Source organism: Littorina saxatilis, linkage group LG1, assembly GCF_037325665.1.
Source record: "Littorina saxatilis isolate snail1 linkage group LG1, US_GU_Lsax_2.0, whole genome shotgun sequence".
In the NCBI taxonomy this organism is placed as follows: domain Eukaryota; kingdom Metazoa; phylum Mollusca; class Gastropoda; order Littorinimorpha; family Littorinidae; genus Littorina; species Littorina saxatilis.
Genome location: NC_090245.1, coordinates 31,602,663 through 31,622,662, shown reverse-complemented (window position 1 = coordinate 31,622,662; position 20,000 = coordinate 31,602,663). Strand labels below are relative to the sequence as shown.

General features: G+C 41.8%; 2 protein-coding genes across 2 annotated transcripts in view; one reads left to right on the top strand and one right to left on the bottom strand.

Moving 5' to 3' along the window:
• LOC138966905 (sulfotransferase 1C4-like) overlaps positions 1-13,589 on the bottom strand; it is a 15,254-nt gene extending 1,665 nt beyond the window's left edge. Inside the window, exons 1-7 of the mRNA XM_070339299.1 lie at positions 12,176-13,589; positions 7,951-8,195; positions 5,111-5,283; positions 4,156-4,306; positions 3,699-3,802; positions 2,106-2,283; positions 1-1,609 (exon numbers count right to left, since the gene is read on the bottom strand). The exon at positions 1-1,609 is cut by the window's left edge and continues 1,665 nt beyond it. Of these exons, the coding sequence (XP_070195400.1) occupies positions 1,500-1,609; positions 2,106-2,283; positions 3,699-3,802; positions 4,156-4,306; positions 5,111-5,283; positions 7,951-8,128 (894 nt within the window). The 5' untranslated portion in view covers positions 8,129-8,195; positions 12,176-13,589 and the 3' untranslated portion in view covers positions 1-1,499. The remainder of the gene's footprint in view (positions 1,610-2,105; positions 2,284-3,698; positions 3,803-4,155; positions 4,307-5,110; positions 5,284-7,950; positions 8,196-12,175) is intronic.
• The window catches only part of LOC138967071 (uncharacterized), a 438,331-nt gene that overhangs the window by 178,994 nt on the left and 239,337 nt on the right, over positions 1-20,000 (top strand). The window lies entirely within an intron of this gene.

The window sequence follows — 20,000 nt, the reverse complement described above, 5'->3', positions numbered from 1 at the left end:
ACGGTAGAATAGGTACACTTTAAGTAGTGCAGATTACACCAAAACATGCGTCACAGACACCATCCGTTTACTTCCACTAATACGACTTCTGCGACTTTATACGAATCTTAAAACAAAGTGTTGACAGAAACTTAACTACCCGATGAGCTATGTTTGTTCACTGAACGTTCTCAACGATTTCAAGTTCGTAACAGGACATGCCTTGAACCGTAACATGCGGTTCCATGTAAACGGCGCATTTGAATTGATTCCATCGTTTAAATGTCACGTCATATACTTAACCCGCAGAGCTTAAACTTATGATTTATTTTGTGTTGCGAATGAGAAACGTGTTGTGGTTTTCTTGCTGGACCCCTGCATCTCCACTTAAATAAAAGGGACGCATGAGATGTGTTTTTCGTACTTTCTGCCAGCTCAGAGTGTCACGCACCAAATCTCGCCAACCGGGACTTTGCAAGCCAAGATCTGCCTCTTGGTTTGCATGTAAAACTCAGCGGATTCCAAGTCCTAAGAGCATCGACATACCATAATAAGTGAAAGCCACGGGTCCTGTCAAAGGGTTGAGAAACACTTCTTCATTTTGCAGACGTAACAGGTTGAGTCTTCTTTGTGTCAGGAATTACCCAAAGGTCCACCAACCGACATTCATTACTTAACTTACGCCGCAGAAACATGTTTCCAACTGGAACCAGGGTTCTGAGGAACTTAAGCTTTGACAATACCAGCTAGCAAGCACGGTTTCTTTTGTACACGTATTTGCCATTTGAAATGTTCACTGAGGTAGTTTTTGTGGCTGTTTTTTTATCAGCCGTATGGCGCAGTGAAGCGAATGCAAAAAAAAAAAAAAAAAAAAAAAACCAAAAAAAAACAAACAGAGAAGCAAATGTGAACGAGTGCAGAGCAGTACAACTGTGATTGCACATATGACAGCAAAATTAAAAAAAATTCTATTCATCTGAGGTGCAATTTCTATTCCTATTTCTTTCATTCCGATTTTTTTTGGATTTCAAAGAAAGCAAAAGCTAAGTGAAATAACCGGACAATCTCAATGGCGGATTATACTGTACAGCAATCGGAACAGAGCAGTTAAGCCAATCATTGGGGAAAAAAGGAAATGCGCGTTCAGTTTCGATCTATACAGAAATACTGTTTTTGGTCATCGTGCATCACAGCATGTAGTTTTTCCTGGATTTCATCAAAATCACCATGTCTCTACACAAAGTTGAATTATGGATCGTCAAAGTGTCACAGCATTCTTTCACCGCTCAGTCCTCTATTCCATCCTTGAACGCACACCAAGGTTGACGAACTGTCACCGTATTTCAGGCAAACCTCTGCCAGCATCAGCTGTTTGTTCATTTTCTGTTCATTTCCATGGATGTGTAGTTGAAACCCCAACACAATTGTCAACGGCACACAGAAATGTAATAAACGTCATAGGAAGTGGCGTGAAACGTCACAGAAAGTGACGTAAAATGTCACAGGTTGGTGTGTGAACGTCACTCGAAGACAAACGTGCTCTTGCTCTCCGCCATTCGCTTTCGGTAGACTTCGTCAAACTGCTCATTTTGTTCTGGCGAGAACCAGTTTTTCCAGTCGCCGATTTCACCTGTTGCAAGACAAAAACATCATCGTAAGATTTTATTTTCAAAAACATGTTTTTGTAAGAGAGGTTTTGGATAACGTATTTGGTTCTATTGGGAAAATGAATTTGACCGATAGGGTAAACTGACACAATCAGGAGTAATTGATGTTAGCATCTCTTACGAGTTGCAGAGATGTTGAAAAGAATTATATTTGATAAAAGAGAGAGAGAGAGAGAGAGAGAGAAGAGAGAGAGAGAGAGAGAGAGAGAGAGAGAGAGGGGGAGAGAGAGAGAGAGAGAGAGAGAGAGAGAGAGAGAGAGAGAGAGAGAGAGAGAGAGAGAGAGAGAGAGAGAGAGAGAGAGAGAGAGAGAGAGAGAGAGAGCCTGAGCGGGTAGTGAAGTTGTCCAATTTTTACACTGACCCAAATCAGTGATACGAAAAGAGGACACTGGACTGAAACTCTACCAAAACTTAAACATGCATTCACACAGGTGCTGAATAAATCCCCGACAAGCCTACCTTTCCTGTAGATGCCAACAGCATCAGCCTTGTACACCTGCTTGAGGGCTCGCACCTGCTCCTCCTCCTTCTCCCTCATCACGCTGATATTGCAGGCATCCGCGATGTCTTGGCACATCTGATGAGAACGCTCCAGCCCGAGGAACTTGTTCAGCTTCTCGATCTGACCTAGTGGGTCCTGAAAGGCGAGGCAAGTGGCTGGGTTAGAACAGGTCTTCCATTGAAGCAAGTTTAAAACAGTAATTTGCATATATTGTCTTAGGATCTGCCTCTTCTACAAAATTGTAAGTTCTGTGAACAACCAATTCATTGTTTTGAGAAATATAAAATGTTTTCTTTACGAAAACATGAATGCACAATAATATGTTGTCCGACTGAATGTGCAAAAATGATGCAGATGGGCCAAAATATACTTTAGAACTACTTGCTAAACAAGAAGAAAAAGTACTCACAAGATTACTTTGCATTGCTTTTGCTTTTACAAAAATAAGATAAGATAAGATAAGAAAACTTTTAATGTCCATTTTCAATTTACATAAACATGGAAATTTTTCTTTTGGCACCACATCGCATTTTCGTTTTATTGTGTTGGTTATGGGTCATGACGAAACAATACGGAGATTTAAGAAACAGCACGTTTCGTTTTGCAGCTCGTTTCGTTTGGTGAATGAGTCACCCCGCGAAACGGAACGTGTAACGAGACGGCATAGGCCGCAGACAAGATTTAGATGTATTCACGTTTCGTTTCGGAATGAAAGGCCGGGCATGGCAGGATATGATCCGCTGACTGGGCATGGCATAATTTCAACTCCACGAGTCAATAAAGGATTGACATACTCGCATTGCACGCACAAGAGCTTCACATTTTTCAATTCATGCACCTGATCACATACGAAGCCAGAATAAAAATTCGATGCGATGACCTACTTCTGCTTCGCCATTTGCTTTCTCACCATGAAGTTGGATAAATGTACCAGGATCAGCACCCTTCAAAATATTTCAGTTCACAACAGTTGTCTACCTCCAATGAACACATTCTCAGCGCTGAAAGACTGTGAAAGGGTTGATGAATCTCGCAATGCATAAAATGGCCAACAAATAAAACTGTTAGTGTGCAAAAATACTCACAAAAGTTGACGAAATATTGTTCGTTTTTTGGGGGTGGAAAACGTGACTGCGTTTTGACGTTCCACGTTCCGTTTCAGTTGACCTTCACCTTTCCAGCGAGAGACCCCCGAAATAATGACGTTTACCACAACTTCAAAACGAAACGTCCCAACGTTTCGTTTCTTAAATCTCCGTAATGTATAACGGTTTACCGATTCTGAAGAAGGGCGACAACCACGACAAGGAGACGACTCTCCAAACTAAATTAAACGTGTCAGTGTGTTGCTTTACAATGGGGCATACACGTTATTCGTAAATAGTTTTCAAAATGTACCAACTGATCTTTATTTCAAACGAATAGTTTTAAGTCATTGTGCCTTGTCGTTCAACCTGTCCTTAACTTAACGTTTTCAAGCGTGCGTAACCAGATAATTTAGGCATACACGTAAGAATACGTTTTTGTTTACGTCTGATCGAGTCACTTACCCGCTTCATATCTTCGAAGTTGGACACGAAGATGGCGTGGTTGGGGTGAGCTTCGATCTCTCTCTCCCAGTCCAGCAGATGGTCAAAGTAGTTACCATGCCAAACTGAAACCAATTTAAGGTACACATATGTATACACATTGTCAACATGTAGTTTGCTTAACTGAAAGTGTGTCACATGCACACAAGCTGAACCAATCAAATGCTCACTTAAGGGTTTGAGACTTCCTTTACATGTCTGGCCATACATTGACGGAAGATTCATAGATGCTTCTTCATCGTAAGTCATTTTCTGCCTTCACCTTACACTTAAACTTCTGCCTAAATACCCCGTCTCGTTCTTCATCTGACAAGCATCTTGTGAATGACTCGCACCCTAATCTACTAACCCCCCCCCTCCCCCTGCCTCGATCCCACACATTGAAATAACCTGTACAGGTGTCTTTGTCAATACTTACATCCCCACTCGAGCATGACCTGGAAGAACTGGTCCCACGTGCCTGAGTAGCCCATCTCGTTCTTCATCTCGCTCAGCTGGGCGTACATGGACACGAAGGTGTCCTTGGGGTTCCGCGTCAAGTGCACGACCTTCACCTTCTTCTCCAGCACCTGTGAAGCAAAAGACAAATATATCTCACACTGATTTCTTTGCTCTTGATTGTCTAAATACTCTTTGTATTGAAATACAGGCAGTTCAGGTTAAATAGTTCAGAAGATGAAGAAGAACAAGAACGAGAACAAGAACAAGAATTTAATCCGCCATTTATCAATTGGCTTTTATGCTCTATGTCGTATCAAATTCGTGTTCTTGTTCTTTTCTTCTTCTTCTTGATCTGAAATATGTCACACAGAGTTATTTGATTTTGATTAAAGCACAGCTGGGCTGGGTAGATAGCTTGCACCTATAGCGATCATTAGGTCATGGAAATACCTTTATCATTTATGGGGGCGCGTATCTTGATTGTTTTGAAATACGGCTAGGTTGGTTAGACAGCTTGTCTTGTACCTACAGCGGTCATTAGGTCATGGACATACCTTTGAGGGCGCGTATCTTGATTGTCTTTTTGTGTGTGGCAAAGCAGTCCAACATTTCCTGAAGGTTTGTCTTACGCAATCATAAAGCACGAGCTTTATAATCACCTTAACCCCCCCCCCTCTCACCCTCCCTCACCCATCCCTCCCCCCCCCTCCCCCCGAGCGCTCAATACCGCCTGCTATAGAGTACGCCATTCTATATGTTTCCATTTCCACTAGCTTAATTCCTGCGATGTTTGAGCACTTATAATTTTGGATAACTCGCAGATTTTACTTTGCAATGATTTTTTTCAAGTTTTTAATTGACGGAGTAACTGTCCATGCATTGGGGATACATTGGCTAATACCGTTTCTACAAACGAGCAGTACGTGCATTACCTGTAGAGGCAGGTGTCTGAAGCACAGGTGAGAAAAGAAGACTCTGGGCCCTGTGACTGGGGGTCTGTAGGACTGGGGGATGTATTCCAGCACTTCAGTGGTGAAGGTGTTGGGATGGTACTCTGTGCTGTTCTGCTGCAGCATACGGATGATCTGCTGGTGCCAGTGATTACCTGGGGAATGAAATAAAATAAAAGAATAATGCAGGTATTCTGAAACTTTCTTTTGCAGAACTGTCTGCTCCATGATAACCTGGTTAGTAAAACAAATGATGAAATTATTCAGGTTTATGCTGAGTTGATAAGATTGAACGTTGATTGAGTGACTATTGCAAACTGCGATTTGCCAAATGCTATGAAATCCGAAAACATGTCGCAGAATAATGTTTAAGGAAGAATCAAAGATGAGTTTTTGTTTTATTTAGACACAAGTAATAACAGTAAAGACAGGAAGTAAGACGAGGGAGGGGTAAATGAGGAGAGGGGGAACAAGGAACTATTAGAAGAGAAGCCGACGGGTCTGTAGTGGAGACATGGGAGGAACAAAACGAAGAATGATTGGAAAGGGAAACGAAGGAAATCAGTAAGAGGGGAAGACGACGAAATAGTAATACAGTGAATAAGGCAAGACGTCTAAGAAGAAGAAGAAGAAGAAGAACTATCCCAAGAACTTTAACAATTATTTCCTGAAGATCAACTTTTATAAAGTGTTATGTTGTTGTGTACTTTGATGCTTTGGGTAAAATGCATGATAACTTTATAAAGTCATTATAACTGTTCTTTTGTATGCCCGAGGCTGTCTGGTAAGGAGAAGGTCAAACAAACGCTAACACTATGATCAAACGTGCTCCCAGAACAATAAGAAACTATCTAAAGCCAATCGTATCAAAAGTGCATAATCCGGAACATAAAGGCGAAGATCACGTACTATACTTTTCTGCCGGAACCCGAGTGGAATGTGTACGTGACATTAGCTTCACCCTTCGAAAACGCGCTCTGATTTTGCAGACGGTAACCATGAGTGTTTTTCAAACAGGGTATGAAACTGGTCTGTATTGAAAACCCTCAAAGAAAGTGCATGCAAATACGCGATTTTCCTCGCACGGCGGAAACCCGAATAGCAAAACGCTAGAGAGCAAACAAGGGGGGTAATATTAAATACATGTAACAAGTGTGTGCTTGAATACAAAAAACCGCATCGCATTCATGGCCTAAGAGGCATTTTCTACGGATCGGCATTCCTGTGCTTGTTGAAGAAATAGTCAGCTTCTGCATAGTGCAGTGGGGGATAGAAAGTAATATCATCAATTACATCGTTTTTACATTTAGTCAAGTTTTGACTAAATGTTTTAACATAGAGGGGGAATCGAGACGAGGGTCGTGGTGTATGTGTGTGTGTGTGTGTGTGTCTGTCTGTCTGTGTGTGTGTGTGTGTAGAGCGATTCAGACTAAACTACTGGACCGATCTTTATGAAATTTGACATGAGAGTTCCTGGAAATGATATCCCCGGACGTTTTTTTTCTTTTCTTCGATAAATGTCTTTGATGACGTCATATCCGGCTTTTTGTAAAAGTTGAGGCGGCACTGTCACACCCTCATTTTTCCATCAAATTGACTGAAAGTTTGGCCAAGCAATCTTCGACAAAGGCCGGACTTCGGTATTGCATTTCAGTTTGGTGGCTTAAAAATTAATTAATGACTTTGGTCATTAAAAATCGGAAAATTGTAAAAAATTTTAAAAAATTATAAAACGATCGAAATTTACGTTCATCTTATTCTTCATCATTTTATAATTCCAAAAACATATAAATATGTTATATTTGGATTAAAAACAAGCTCTGAAAATTAAAAATATAAAAATTATGATTAAAATTAAATTTTCCGAAATCGTTTCAAAAACAATTGCAACTTATTCCTTGTGGGTTGCTGATTCCAAAAACATATAGATATGATATGTTTGGATTAAAAACACGCTCAGAAAGTCAAAACGAAGAGAGGTACCGTAAAGCGTGCTATGAAGCACTTCGCAACCGCTGCCGCGCCAAACAGGCTCGTCACTTTCACTGCCTTTTGCACTAGCGGCGGACTACGTTCAGTTTCATTCTGTGAGTTCCACAGCTTGACTAAATGTAGTAATTTCGCCTTACGCGACTTGTTTTTGTCTTGTTTTCAAAAGATTTAATCATGTCACTGAACTCCTCAAAACTTCGAGCCTTCGTTGAAATGCATTTTTTAAGTTATGTTTATTTGATTAAGGTACTTTACGTTTTTGTCAGGTTCACTATAGGGGTAGCCTTATTTGAGCGACGGTCACGTGACCCCAGTAAAAGACATATTTGATTCGAACATGTTGCCAAATAGAAAAAAATAAGTGCCTTTCATGGCATTGACAGTTTCAATGAAATGTCAAAAGAATTAATGTTTTATTTGAGGAACGAAACATTTTACAATATTTGTGTGTGCTAATAAAGTGTATATATGCAAGTGTGCTTAGCTGCCACAGAATACTTTGACTTTGTCAAAGGAAATGTTGGTATCCATGCAGAAGTCGAATGTCGTACATATTCACAAATAAAAAATGTGTTCATTGTGTTAGAAGAAAAGAAAACAAGCGGACAAACAATGACATGATCCACAATCACAAATGCGATGACGATGACTGTTGGCGACGATGATCATGACGTCATCCATGACTCGGAAGAGGAAGGGGAGTATCATCAGTGAACAACCTTATTAACAATTAAAGTTGATAAATGAGTACAGAGGGTTTTGAGATCAGGGTAGGTTGGAGTAAAAGTACACAATCAATTCAAAAACTAAAAGAAACAAGCAACACTAACCAGACTTGGGATATCCAACCACTATGACGTCATCCGTCCTGAGTTCGAGCTGTCTGACGTCTTTCAGCTGTTGTCTGAAATCAGAGATGAGGGGCGTAGCTGCGAATCTGACGTCACCGCCGTTTCCGAAGTACAGGTTGTTGCCGAACTTGTCTTTGAGTTCTAAAAACTGCGGCATGGTGAGAATTGTGTGTTGAAATGAGGAGAGTAGTGATTGAGAGGGTTTGAGTTAAGTCGCTTGTTGCCTGTAAGAAAAATAAAACAGGAAACATATTAATTAGAAATTGCACATTTACGGAGACACTGCGACACGCACATTCACAGATCCGAAAGAAGGACAGACAGACAGTCATACAGACAGACAAAGTCACATACATACGGTGAGGCGCATGCATGTATGTTCACACACACACACACACACACACACACACACACACACACACACAAGCGCGCGCTCGCACGTACTGCGGCGGAACCCAAATTAAGTTTACAGGTGTGCAGTTGGGTAGGAGCCCATAAAGTGTACCTGCAGCAAAAACATAAATTGTTTGAAAGCAAAGAGAATGTTAATCACCTGTAATCTGTTGTAACTTCTTTTTAAAACGTGTTTGGCGGCCTGTTTTAAGTAACCCTCGAACATTTTTGTGTTATATGAGGGTATCGTCAGACACAGAAGCTACATACAACGATGATAGAAACATAAAATATAATGAGCTACTCAAGTAATTTGAAACCCCCAACTTTCCTTCCTTGTTTATCGTGTTCTCGCTTTCTTGATTGAATGACGAAGGAAGGAATACAGGAAGCGTCACTTTAATACAAACGTTTCATTTTGATGTTAGCACAGCCTAGTCAAATACAATTTATTCAGTATTCATCTGTCGCTAAGATGCGACAAAAACCGTGCTAAGACACAAGGGAACGTACATGTATTGAATAGATACACCACAAACAGAATGCACAGTTTTAGCTGAATGACTGCTAAAACAAGATGTGCGGCTCGCGGGGGATGAAAAGGAGCTTCAGTTTGAGTGCAAATTTACACCGCTCAAGGACTTCGATTGTTTTGCGCTTTCATCTCACGCTTTCGCTCGACTCCTGTTGGCCAGCACTACAGCAAACAATCAAACCTTTCGTCGTCCAATCGCGTACAAGGTTAGCGGCCAGCCTTTGATGATGCAACCCCCCATTCATCTTCTGAAGCGAGCAAACGACAATCCTACAGCGGTAAAATGATGACATTTGCATGTTCTGTTACTGTTTCGTATAGTATTTGGTGCCATGCAGGAGACTCGTTCCGCTATCTCTTATTTTATTGTCCATAAGTACTTTGAGTGCTTACTTCCCTAAGCTTTTTTTTTATCATTACATCGATGACATATTTCTTCATTTTGTCTCATTTCTTGCTTTTAAAAAAAAATCCCTTTTTGATGACCATGCATGTGATCTTTGCTTCGTTATTTTTCTTAATCAATCGCTTCGGTTCGAAGAAGTTACAACAGAAGAAGTGATTAACATTCTCTTTGCTTTCAAACAGTTTCTGTTTTTGTTTTTATAACTGTTCATGTCAGTACTCAAGACTGATGTGGCACTGTAAAAAAACCACAAAAAAAACAAGCAAGGGCGTAAGAAAGGAATGCAGACAGAAAGAAAGAAAGAAAAGCCAGAAAAGCCAGGAAGAAAGAAAGAAAGAAACAAAGAAAAAAAGAAACAAACAAAGAAAGAAAATAAAGGAATTTGAACGGAACATAAAGAGGACACGTTTTTTTTATCTTCTTGATAAAGCCGCTTGGATTCCATTTTTGTTTGTTTGACGTAAGTTAAAATTCTGCAATGTCTCCTAACACCATACGAACATAAAAAGCGGACAGCGTCACAGATAGGATGTAAGCAAGTCAGTTACGATAGGCTTTAACCTACATTCGGATGTTCGGTATTATCTATGCTCGAGACTAAAGCGCTGAAAGCAAACAGAAATACCTGGCATACTGCTCTATATAAACAAATTGTCAACCCCAGCCAATATTCTTTAGATGTTTATTTAACCTACACTCATCTTCTGTGATGGTTGACATTGCATTCATAAAATAGCGCGACATTCTGGCTCTACTATGGTCTTGCAAATTCGTCACGACTCGTTAAACCCTTGTACCGACGAGTACGTTCATATGTGATGTTGCATTTATATCGCCTCCTGACATCCTAATTATAGGCAGCGGAACTAATTATAATTTCGGACAGTGATTAAGGGTACCTTTCAAACTAAAAAAAAGTTGCTATTTTTGTAGTATACATACAAGCATACGTGACCTTTTTTTAATGTACGGTTGGACGATGACGTCTAGAAATCATGAAGCGCTCTATAAACTGAGAGTAAAACATTTTTTACTATGAAAAAGAAGAAACAGTTGTGTAAAAAGTATTGCAAAGACGTACCTGTGATTATCACTATTATGACGTTCAGAAATCACGAAGCACTCTAAACTGAGAGTAAAAAAAAAATTCTACTATAAAAAAGAGGAAACAGTTGTGTAAAATGTATTGTAAAGACCTGTGATTATTACTATTATGATTGGCTGCCCTGATGTAGAAGGGACATTGTTTGTAATAACGCCGTATTACTTGTTTTGCTTGCTGACGGTGTGGATAACGTTTGCCCTTTCAAAAATTTAGTATGGACTAAAATACCGAGAGCTTGAAAACGATGTACGCGTGCACATGGCTTTGATGCTCATTTCGACTACAAAACTTTACTCTTCTGTTTCAAGATATAAAAAGTTGAATTTTATAGATTCCCCTTTGCATACTAGCACGCAACGTTCATGCTGGTACTAGGTTTTTTTACACGATGGTGGTAGAGAGGGAGAGAGAGGGAGAGAGAGAGGGGGTGGTGGAGAAAATCACTTTTTGAAGTATGGCATGCCATTCTGTTGCTCAAGGTGAGGAAAAAAACGCACCTCAGGATTTGTTAAAGCTACACATAAAATCAAGACGTGGATGTTTAAACCATCGCTGTTCTTTTGTTTTTATTATCTTTTGCATCAGTATTATTGGGGGGTGCTTTATTTTCCAGGTAAAAAGGAAACGTAAGCTAATGAAGATTCAAGAGCAACCTCCTGTGCTCTTTGCACAGAGGTGTGATGAAACGGCGCTGCAAAATATGAAGGTGCATAATCCTCCGTTAATCGATGCATAATTTGCATACTATTAGCGTGTTTTGCTCGTTTCGGCGAGATCAAAGTAAAGCGAGCAAACGCTGCTGTAATGTCTTTTTGTTTGGCTCCAGAAATTAACGCTGCTTTTTCGTTATAATCTTTTGTTTTCCATCTGAATTGAACTTTCTTGTATCCTATTTTGAATCAACACTTACCGTCTTGATAACACACTTGTCGAATCATAAGAGGCTATTAGAAAAAGGCAAAAAAAGGTAAGGGACTGAGAGAGAAAGAGAGAGAGAGAGAGAGAGAGAGAGAGAGAGAGAGAGAGAGAGAGAGGGAGAGAGAGAGGGCGAGATAGAGAGATCGAGAGAAAGAGAGAGAGAGAGAGAGAGAGAGAGAGAGAGAGAGAAAGAGACAGACAGACAGACAGACAGAGACAGAGAGACAGAGAGAACCTGAACTCATTGAGAACTGTATAACAAAAAGACAAGGTTTAAGGCAAATTCTCCGACCCGTGTACTGCCGACAATATGCGCAAATGCTTATAGGAGTGAGAGAGAGAGAGAGAGAGGGGAGGGGAAGGGGAGTGAGAGAGAGAGGGGGGAGGGGAAGGGGAGTGAGAGAGAGAGAGAGAGGGGAGGGGAAGGGGAGTGAGAGAGAGAGAGAGGGGAGGGGAAGGGGAGTGAGAGAGAGAGAGGGGAGGGGAAGGGGAGGGAGAGGGTGGAGGGTGGAGGATGCCGACAAGCCGTTTGTACGGAATGACGCCTCAGCCGCAATGTCACGTTTGATGTTATTTACGTCGATACTTTCTTGTGTGCGCCAAAGCTTGCAAGATGTTACCTTTAATACGATTGTTCCATACAGCAGAAGTATCGAACTATTGTCCGAGGGTATTCCGTGCATGTTGTCACTTTCAGCCACCTTTCTGACACGCGTACGCCGCTCGATACCACTGCTGGCATTCAGGTACACACCTGGGCCTTGCCACTTGACATCAAAAGATACGACAAATCGGTTTAACCTTTGATATTTGCAAACCCAAAAAGAAAAGAAAATCGATTTCTCACCTTTTTCGCACCAATCCGATTGTCAGTTGAAGTGTGGGGTGTTGGGCCGCTGAGTGCGTAGTTCAAACGGGATGGTTCGCATTTGTCAGGCGCGTTTTACATTTGTTTTATTTAATGTCCGCAAACACGCAGCGCTGTTTGTCCGTTTGTCAAAAGTGTTGACATTTTTTGAGTCGTGTAGGAAGTCCCTTTCCTCGTTCCAGCTGATGGAGCTGCTATGAAGGCAAGTTTATGTGGCTTGAAAAAAAGTCCTCGGCCGAAAAAAGAAAAACAGACGAATTCACTACTATTTGTTTTGAAAAGAATGTGATTGTTCCGTAGTTTTCCTTTTATTTGTGCATACACAAATATACTTTCGACACTGCTCAAAAGGAATACAGTTTTTGTCACAGCTAATGGAGCATGAATGTCAACCGCGTCACAAAATGTACATTAACTGTTGTGAAGCATACGATTTCACAACTAACTTTGCAACTTTAGTCACTGTAAATGACTGTGTATCAAATGAATCAGTTCCATCGCCGAGTCGATTTTCTGTTTGTTTTCAGCAGAAATGTATGGCTTGGCCTTGATCCTCCAAAAGTAGGCTGTGTATATCCGTGGTTCAATGATGTAACGTTTTGTAGCAGGTGTGACACATCTGTGGTTTCCGATGATGCAAGTAGTCCAGGTGTTCAATAAAAAGTTCAGTCTCCGCTTTTTATATTGTTTGGATATCGCAGTTTTATGCTCTTGCCGTCAACAGACTGAGAAACTGCTATTTCACTTCCCTGTTGACCTTTTTTGTCTCCTGTCTTTTTTTCAACACTTCCTTGTTATTGTAGATGTCCCGGCAACAACAACACGTGCAGTATTAATGGTTGTCACCAGATCTTCAAAGTTTCAAAAGGTACCCAAAAAAGACCACAAGGAAATCTAACTGTTATCTTCGGATGACTTGTGCAAAAATCTTCAGAAGTTCTCCAAAGTGTTCAAAAGTCACTATGCACAGTGAAAAGTACACACAAAGTGAAATCGAACTGTTGGTTTTATGGATGACAGATGTAAGTCTGACACACAAACATTCGTTATTAAGTCACTATTGTAAATCTCGTAACACAACCTTTGGTTATTAAGTATATAACCCGTGGCACAACCTTCAAATATTCAAAGTCACTGTTTAAAAAATCGAACACAATAACTTTCGATTCAAGAGTCACCGCTGTAAATTTCTAACACAATATTTCCTATATCAACACAAAAGTCGCAAGTTGTAACTGAACTAGTATGTTCACACAAACTGTGGTAGTAATTATCCCCGTGATGAGTCTCGATCGCCGTGAGTGCAGGACTGAGTGAGTGAAGCGAGTAGAAGAGAACAGTATGGAAGGCGTGTTGTGTCTCCGGGAGCCTCCCTCTACCCTCGCCCTCTTTATAGCACGCCAGCCCCCTGAATGGCGAACCGGCTCCTGGGGTCATTCGGTGCATTTCGCTGCGGCTTGCTAACCCGGGCCGCTCAAACCCCCTTCCCTCCCTTGATTCTCTGTTCTGTGCCGCCTCTTTCCCCCCTCCTCCCTCGCCCGACCCCTCTTGTTCTGACGGTATTGTGCTCTTTCTGTCTTTTTCTCACTTACTTTATAATTATACTATGCCCGATATTCTGTCTGTTCTGTTAAGTCTGTTCCCCCCCCCCCCTCCCGGCCTCCACTCCCCGACCCCCTCTATGACTCTCTCTCTCTCTCTCTCTCTGAGTCTTTTTCTCACTTACCTTCTATATACTCGATGTTTGTTCAAAACAAGTTTATTCAGTAAATGTCATTAGAATATTGCTGCATACATGAAATAAGGAACATGGAGCACAACAAGCTAGGCTTGATGAGCGTACTCTTAAAAGCAAATACTCGATGTTCTGTTTGTTCTATGCTCTTCGTTTTATCTCTCCCCCCCCCCCCCCCTCTCTCTCTTAGTCTCTCTGTCTCTGTCTCTGTCTCTGTCTCTGTCTCTGTCTCTCTCTTTCTCTCTTTGCAAGTCATTGCTCTTGCGGATTACTTTTAATTTTTATTTATGTTTATTTTTTATTTTTTGTTGTTGTTGTGTGTGTGTGTGGTTTTTTTTATCGTTTATTTTGTATTAGTTGTATTGATCTTTTTTTGCTTCAGAGTGTTTGCTTGTTGATAAGTTTTGACTTTTCCCCGTTTGTTTGCTTGTTTATCTGTTCACATTTTTACGCAGTTTACTTGGTTGTTTGCTTGTTTTTATTCTTGTTCTTTGTTTTATGTTTGTGTTGTTGCAAGGACTAGCTGTAAGAAAGGACCATGTGGACCTAACGCTATCATCCTGTAGTAAAGTTTTCGAGCTCGAGTACGAGTTCTCAGTCTCTCTCTCTCCCTATCTTATTTCGGCGCACCTACCCTTATTATCGTCTTTTCTCAGTCTATGTTAGTTTAAAAAGTGCTTCATTCAATAATTACTTGGTACCATACATATGGAGAATATTGAGACTAAACATAAAGCTGTAGCTTTTGGTCGTGATCCTAAAAGTTGTAATCGTTCTCTACATTTTCGTTGGTAATTCTGTTACATTGTTTTAATATTTTGTACCTGCAGGATTTCTTTCTTTTGGGTATATACGTCTGTTACCTTGTCGTGTATCAGAAGGTGTGTGTGTGTGTGTGTGTATCAGAAGGTGTGTGTGTGTGTGTGTGTGTGTGTGTGTGTGTGTGTGTGTGTGTGTGTGCGTGTGTGTGTATGTATGTGTGTGTGTGTGTGTGTGTGTGTGTGTGTGTGTGTGTGTGCTTCCGTGTGTGAGTTTGTGCGTTCGTGCGTGCGTAGGTGCATGCGTGCACGCACATGCACACACGCATCCATGCAATAGCTCTGAAGTATTGCGACTGTGTGTCCACACGGGTGTTTACGTCTTTGTTCGCACGTATTGAACGATTGATTCTTGGAAACGTAAACCCTAACAAGCCCTCGATCACCATCTGTCCTAATTAACTCGGTGTGGTGCGTGCACTCGCCTGCATTCAGTGCGTGTTACCTATCCTGCGATGAAATCTCTTTACGTTCATTCACCGTCTGTTTATGTTCACTATTCTGTTATTTTTTCATTCATGTGTGCGTGCTTGCGCGCTCGCGCGCGCGTGTGTGTGTGTGTGTATGTGCGTGTGTGCGTGCGTGCGTCCTCCTCCCACACACACCTTTTCTCTCCCAGCAGCCTGTCAGAATCTCGGTCAGGCTCTCTCACTTGCTGCGTAGTCTCGGCTGTCCCAGCGTTGCTAGGCTCGGTGCACCTGAACTCGCCCACACCAACACCGTGTCACACCTGCAGGTAAAAACTGGGGACTAGCAAATAAACATTCCGAACCTGCAGAACAAAAACAAACAAACAAACAACAAGCATCTCCGAAGCTAACTTAAAACTTTCTTCAAAGGCTGGCGCACATGCAGCATTCCTTTTAGGTAAACTTTGTGTTGTTGCCTGTGGTGTTGGCTCGCCTACAGGCAGATTTAATGTTGAGATTTTAACCCAGACGGCAGCTCAAAAAAGGGGAGGGGTAGGGAGAGGGGGGGGGGATGTATTTTGGTTGGGTAGTAAGTTTGTGCGTGCGTACGTTCGTGCGAACATGTGTGTGTGTACATGTGTGTCAGTGTGTGTGTGCGTACATCCGTGGGTGTGTGTGTGTGTGTGTGTGTGTGTGTGTGTGTGTGTGTGTGTGTGTGTGTGTGTGTGTGTGTGTGTGTGTGTGTAAAACATGATTCTAAATGTGTCGAACACCCAGGGCGTACAAATTGCAGCCTTGATTTTTGCCTCACGTTTGTTTCATGACGAGATCGCCGTGAATGACTCAATCGAATTAGCAAAACTTTGTTCACACTTCACGCTCATTAGGCACGTTAAAATCTCATTGACACTGTAACAATGCATGCTTCTGCACTTAGCAAACTCGTTCTTGCTGGAATTGTGAAAATATGTAACCGGTAAAAACTGACTAAATTAATTCGTACTACACTGTCCAATGGTGAAAGTTAGCAAGAGGTAGGGTGGAGGTTGGCCTGAAAGCACCAATGATTAAACACATCGTTTGATTACAGTTGATATTGTCGAAACGCTTCCCGTTTTAGTCTATTGATTTGTCTCAGGGTAGATCTCTCATCACAAGAATACATATGTAATGTTACTCATCAGCCCTGATATTTAGGAACTATAATATAATAATTACGGTGCATGCACAAGTCCATGCTGCGATCTAAACCAGAACATGTTATTTTGATGGATTTAAGCGCGGTTGGAATAAAGGCGCGAGAAAGACTGTTTCTCTCTTGGCGACCTTTGACACCAGCTAATCAAACTTCAAGTTTGATTTCTGAACGATGACACCATCCAATCAAGCTTTGCGTTTCATACGTGCACACACAGCATAGACCAAGCTATATGGCGTTCCCTGTATGGTACACTTCGACTTTTGCATTATGAAAGCAAGGGTTATGGTTTGCGAGCAAGGGTGTGTTCGAGAATATTTTGCATCTCGCATATTTCGATACCTGGCTCATAGATCCTGACGGAGCTGTCGGGTACAACTTTTCTTTCCGAATCCCCCCCCTACCTGTGCCGGACAACGGCGTTTCCTACTGTCCAGCTGCCTAATGAGGTCGTTACTCAGCTGGTGGTGTGACAATGACATTGTTAACCACTGGACTTCTTTCTCGTTTTAAAGGGAGAGCCGGGATGACTCATGCTGCTGAAGCGGAAATATGTGTGAGAACCGAATAATTATATGGGTGCATTTGAAATGACAACTGTACCTGTTCATTTTTTGTTTGAGGAAGGGGGGAAGGAGGGAGAGCCGGGGGAGAGCGTAGATTAAAGACAGGGAGAGGGACAACGCGTATCATGAGAAAATGTTTGCTCCTCCAAACTTCAGACCTTCACTTTTTACCTGGAACCCGCTCGCTGAAATGCTTATCAAACTGCCGGAATCCTGTCTTCTGACATAGCTTGTTTGTTCTGCGATTCTAATACACGAAGACTTATAAGACTTTGATTCCGTTTCCCACAAGCAGGATCATGGATGAGAGGTGTTTTACTTCTTTCAAAATCACGCAGTCATAAATATCAGGTGGATTGTAAGATATACAACACGAGTCGGGAGTGGCTGGCATATCATGCTAGGGCAAATATGTAAAATAGCTTGTACCTTGCATCGGATTCGATCCCCAGTCCAGCAGAGATTGGAACTGATATCCAACAATTCTTCCTAGCGTGCATGCGGAGCCATGCACAGAGGGCTAGCTGTTTCTCTCTCTGTTTAGTGATGGCAAGCACAGTCGGTGGTATTTAGTGTCTTCGGGCCAGTTGAGGGGGGTCTAAGACACTCTGTATGAGTCGGCAAAAGTGCTGAAATGACTCACTGGTGAACAAATACGCACGCACGCACGCACACTTACACACACAAACACACATACACTCACACACACGTACACATGCACACATGGGGTCGCCTTCACGCGGCGGGAGCGTTTAAACAGAGCTACCCCACCCCTTTACTTCTCTTCTTTTGTCTTATTTCTGCCTTACCAGTCCTGTCACCTATATTTCCTTCCAAGAAAACTCTCCCTACTACTCCCTGCAGTTTTCCAATTCTTTTCTTGTTGTCTTATTTCTACCTGACTGGATCCATCACCTTTATTTCACTTACCAAAAGTCTTCTTTTCCACATCCTTATTTCTCTGCACCCCGCATGTCGTAAGAGGCGACTGACGGATTCTGTTTCTCCTTTTACCCTTGTTAAAGGCAGAGTAAGCCTCCCGTAAACCATCACAGATACGGTCAGGCTTTTACACACAGTACAAACACCCTTTCATTTAAACACTCACCAATTGAGAACATCCTAGGTGCCCTCCGTAAAGAGCGAACAATTTTCAAAGAATTTATTTTTGCGTGGTTTATCTTACCCCTGAGCCATCGTGAACCCGTGTGATCCAGTTTTCCCTTTTCACAATGCAGTCGTCATAGTTAGTCATTTGAATGCGACTCGACGTGAGCTTATCTACAATAGCACGTTTTTTTATGCACGAAACAACGGCTGTGGTTCACAAGAACTCGAGCGATAGCTTGTGACTGTTGAGAGGAACGGCGATTTGCACTGATAAACCGGCCGTCGTCTGCTACGACCCTTGCGTGACCCTGCTTCCGGGCTTTTCTTTTTTTAAACTTTCACAACTTCGAATTGTTCTGATCTTGTCTTGATGAAAAACGAATTCTTTTATGATTAAAGAATGTTTGTGTAACAAGCTGTCAATTTATTATTTAGATTTTAAAAGTTAGGTCTAGCGCAAAAACGAGGCGCCGTTGTTGTTAACGGAACAAGTCTACGAAAATAAATTCTTGGAAAATGTCTCACGCTCGACAGAAAGCAGCCAGGATGTTCCCGTTCGGTGAGCGTTCAAATGGAAGTATGCTTGTACTGTATTTAGACGCTCGGGGAGCTCTGTGATGGTTTACGGGAGGCTTACTGTGCCTTTAAGTGGTTCTTGTATAGAATATAGTCAATGTTTGTAAAGATTTTAGTCAAGCAGTATGTAAGAAATGTTTAGTCTTTTGTACTGGAAACTTGCATTCTCCCAGTAAGGTCATATATTGTACTACGTTGCAAGCCCCTGGAGCAATTTTTTGATTAGTGCTTTTGTGAACAAGAAACACTTAACAAGTGGCTCTATCCCATCTCCCCCCTTTCCCCTATCCCATCTCCCCCCTTTCCCTCGTCGCGATATAACCTTCGTGGTTGAAAACGACGTTAAACACCAAATAAAGAAAGAACATGCACACAAACACACACACACCCACACATACACATATACGCACACACACAAACACACAAACACACACACACACACACACACACACACACACACACTCAAACACACACACGCACGCACACACACGCACTCACGCACTCACGCAACGCACACACACACACACACACACACACACACACACATATTTGAACGACGCACCTCTGATAGTAATGTGTGTTGTAAAATCCGTTGACGATCATGTAAGGCACCGCAGGACCTACGGGGGGCAGAATAAAACATGTCATTCTTTTTAGGTGAACGCAGGACATTTTCTCACAACTGACAATTAAGGAAGCATTCATAGCGCTTTGCTGCTCAGCTCCGCCTCGTTTGATTCAGATTTTTATTTCTAAGGTTTTCCCCTTAAAGGTACTGAACTTGTCAAATCCATGTGCACGGAGCCCCTGGGGCTTTTAGTCATACCTCAGGCAGCTATCCGTTAGAAGAACTACCAAGTTTCATTGACTTGCACCCAAAGAGTCAAGAACTGCGATTTTTTTACGAATTAATTTCGTACTCGGACCCGGCTGGTCTTGGCCTATTTTTGGATCTAAATTTAGATCAGGTAGATCACCACATGCACATCATGCACAACTGAAAAGACACGTCACTAGCAAACTATTTCAGACGTCATCATGAGTTTGTGTAAAACAAAATGGAGGCCGGAATCACTCAGTTGAATCGAACTCCGACCAAACACCACGTAATAACTAGGTTAATTTATGCACTTGCGTGAACAAGAAACTGTCGAGCTTCACAGATGTCGTCGTTGGGTAGTTTTGGGTTTGTTTTACTACCATAGGAGGATTTTTTAACTGTAAATGCACTCAGCTGCAACAAAAACGCAAAACGAAGGCTGTGAGCTGCACTGTGCCTTTAATCTTCACTTTGCGGAAACAGGCCGAGGGACTGTGTCAAGGAGAGATAGGGAGAACAGTGCACTCAAAACATTTTCATACTTTATTTACCTTAAAAAAAATCAAAGTAA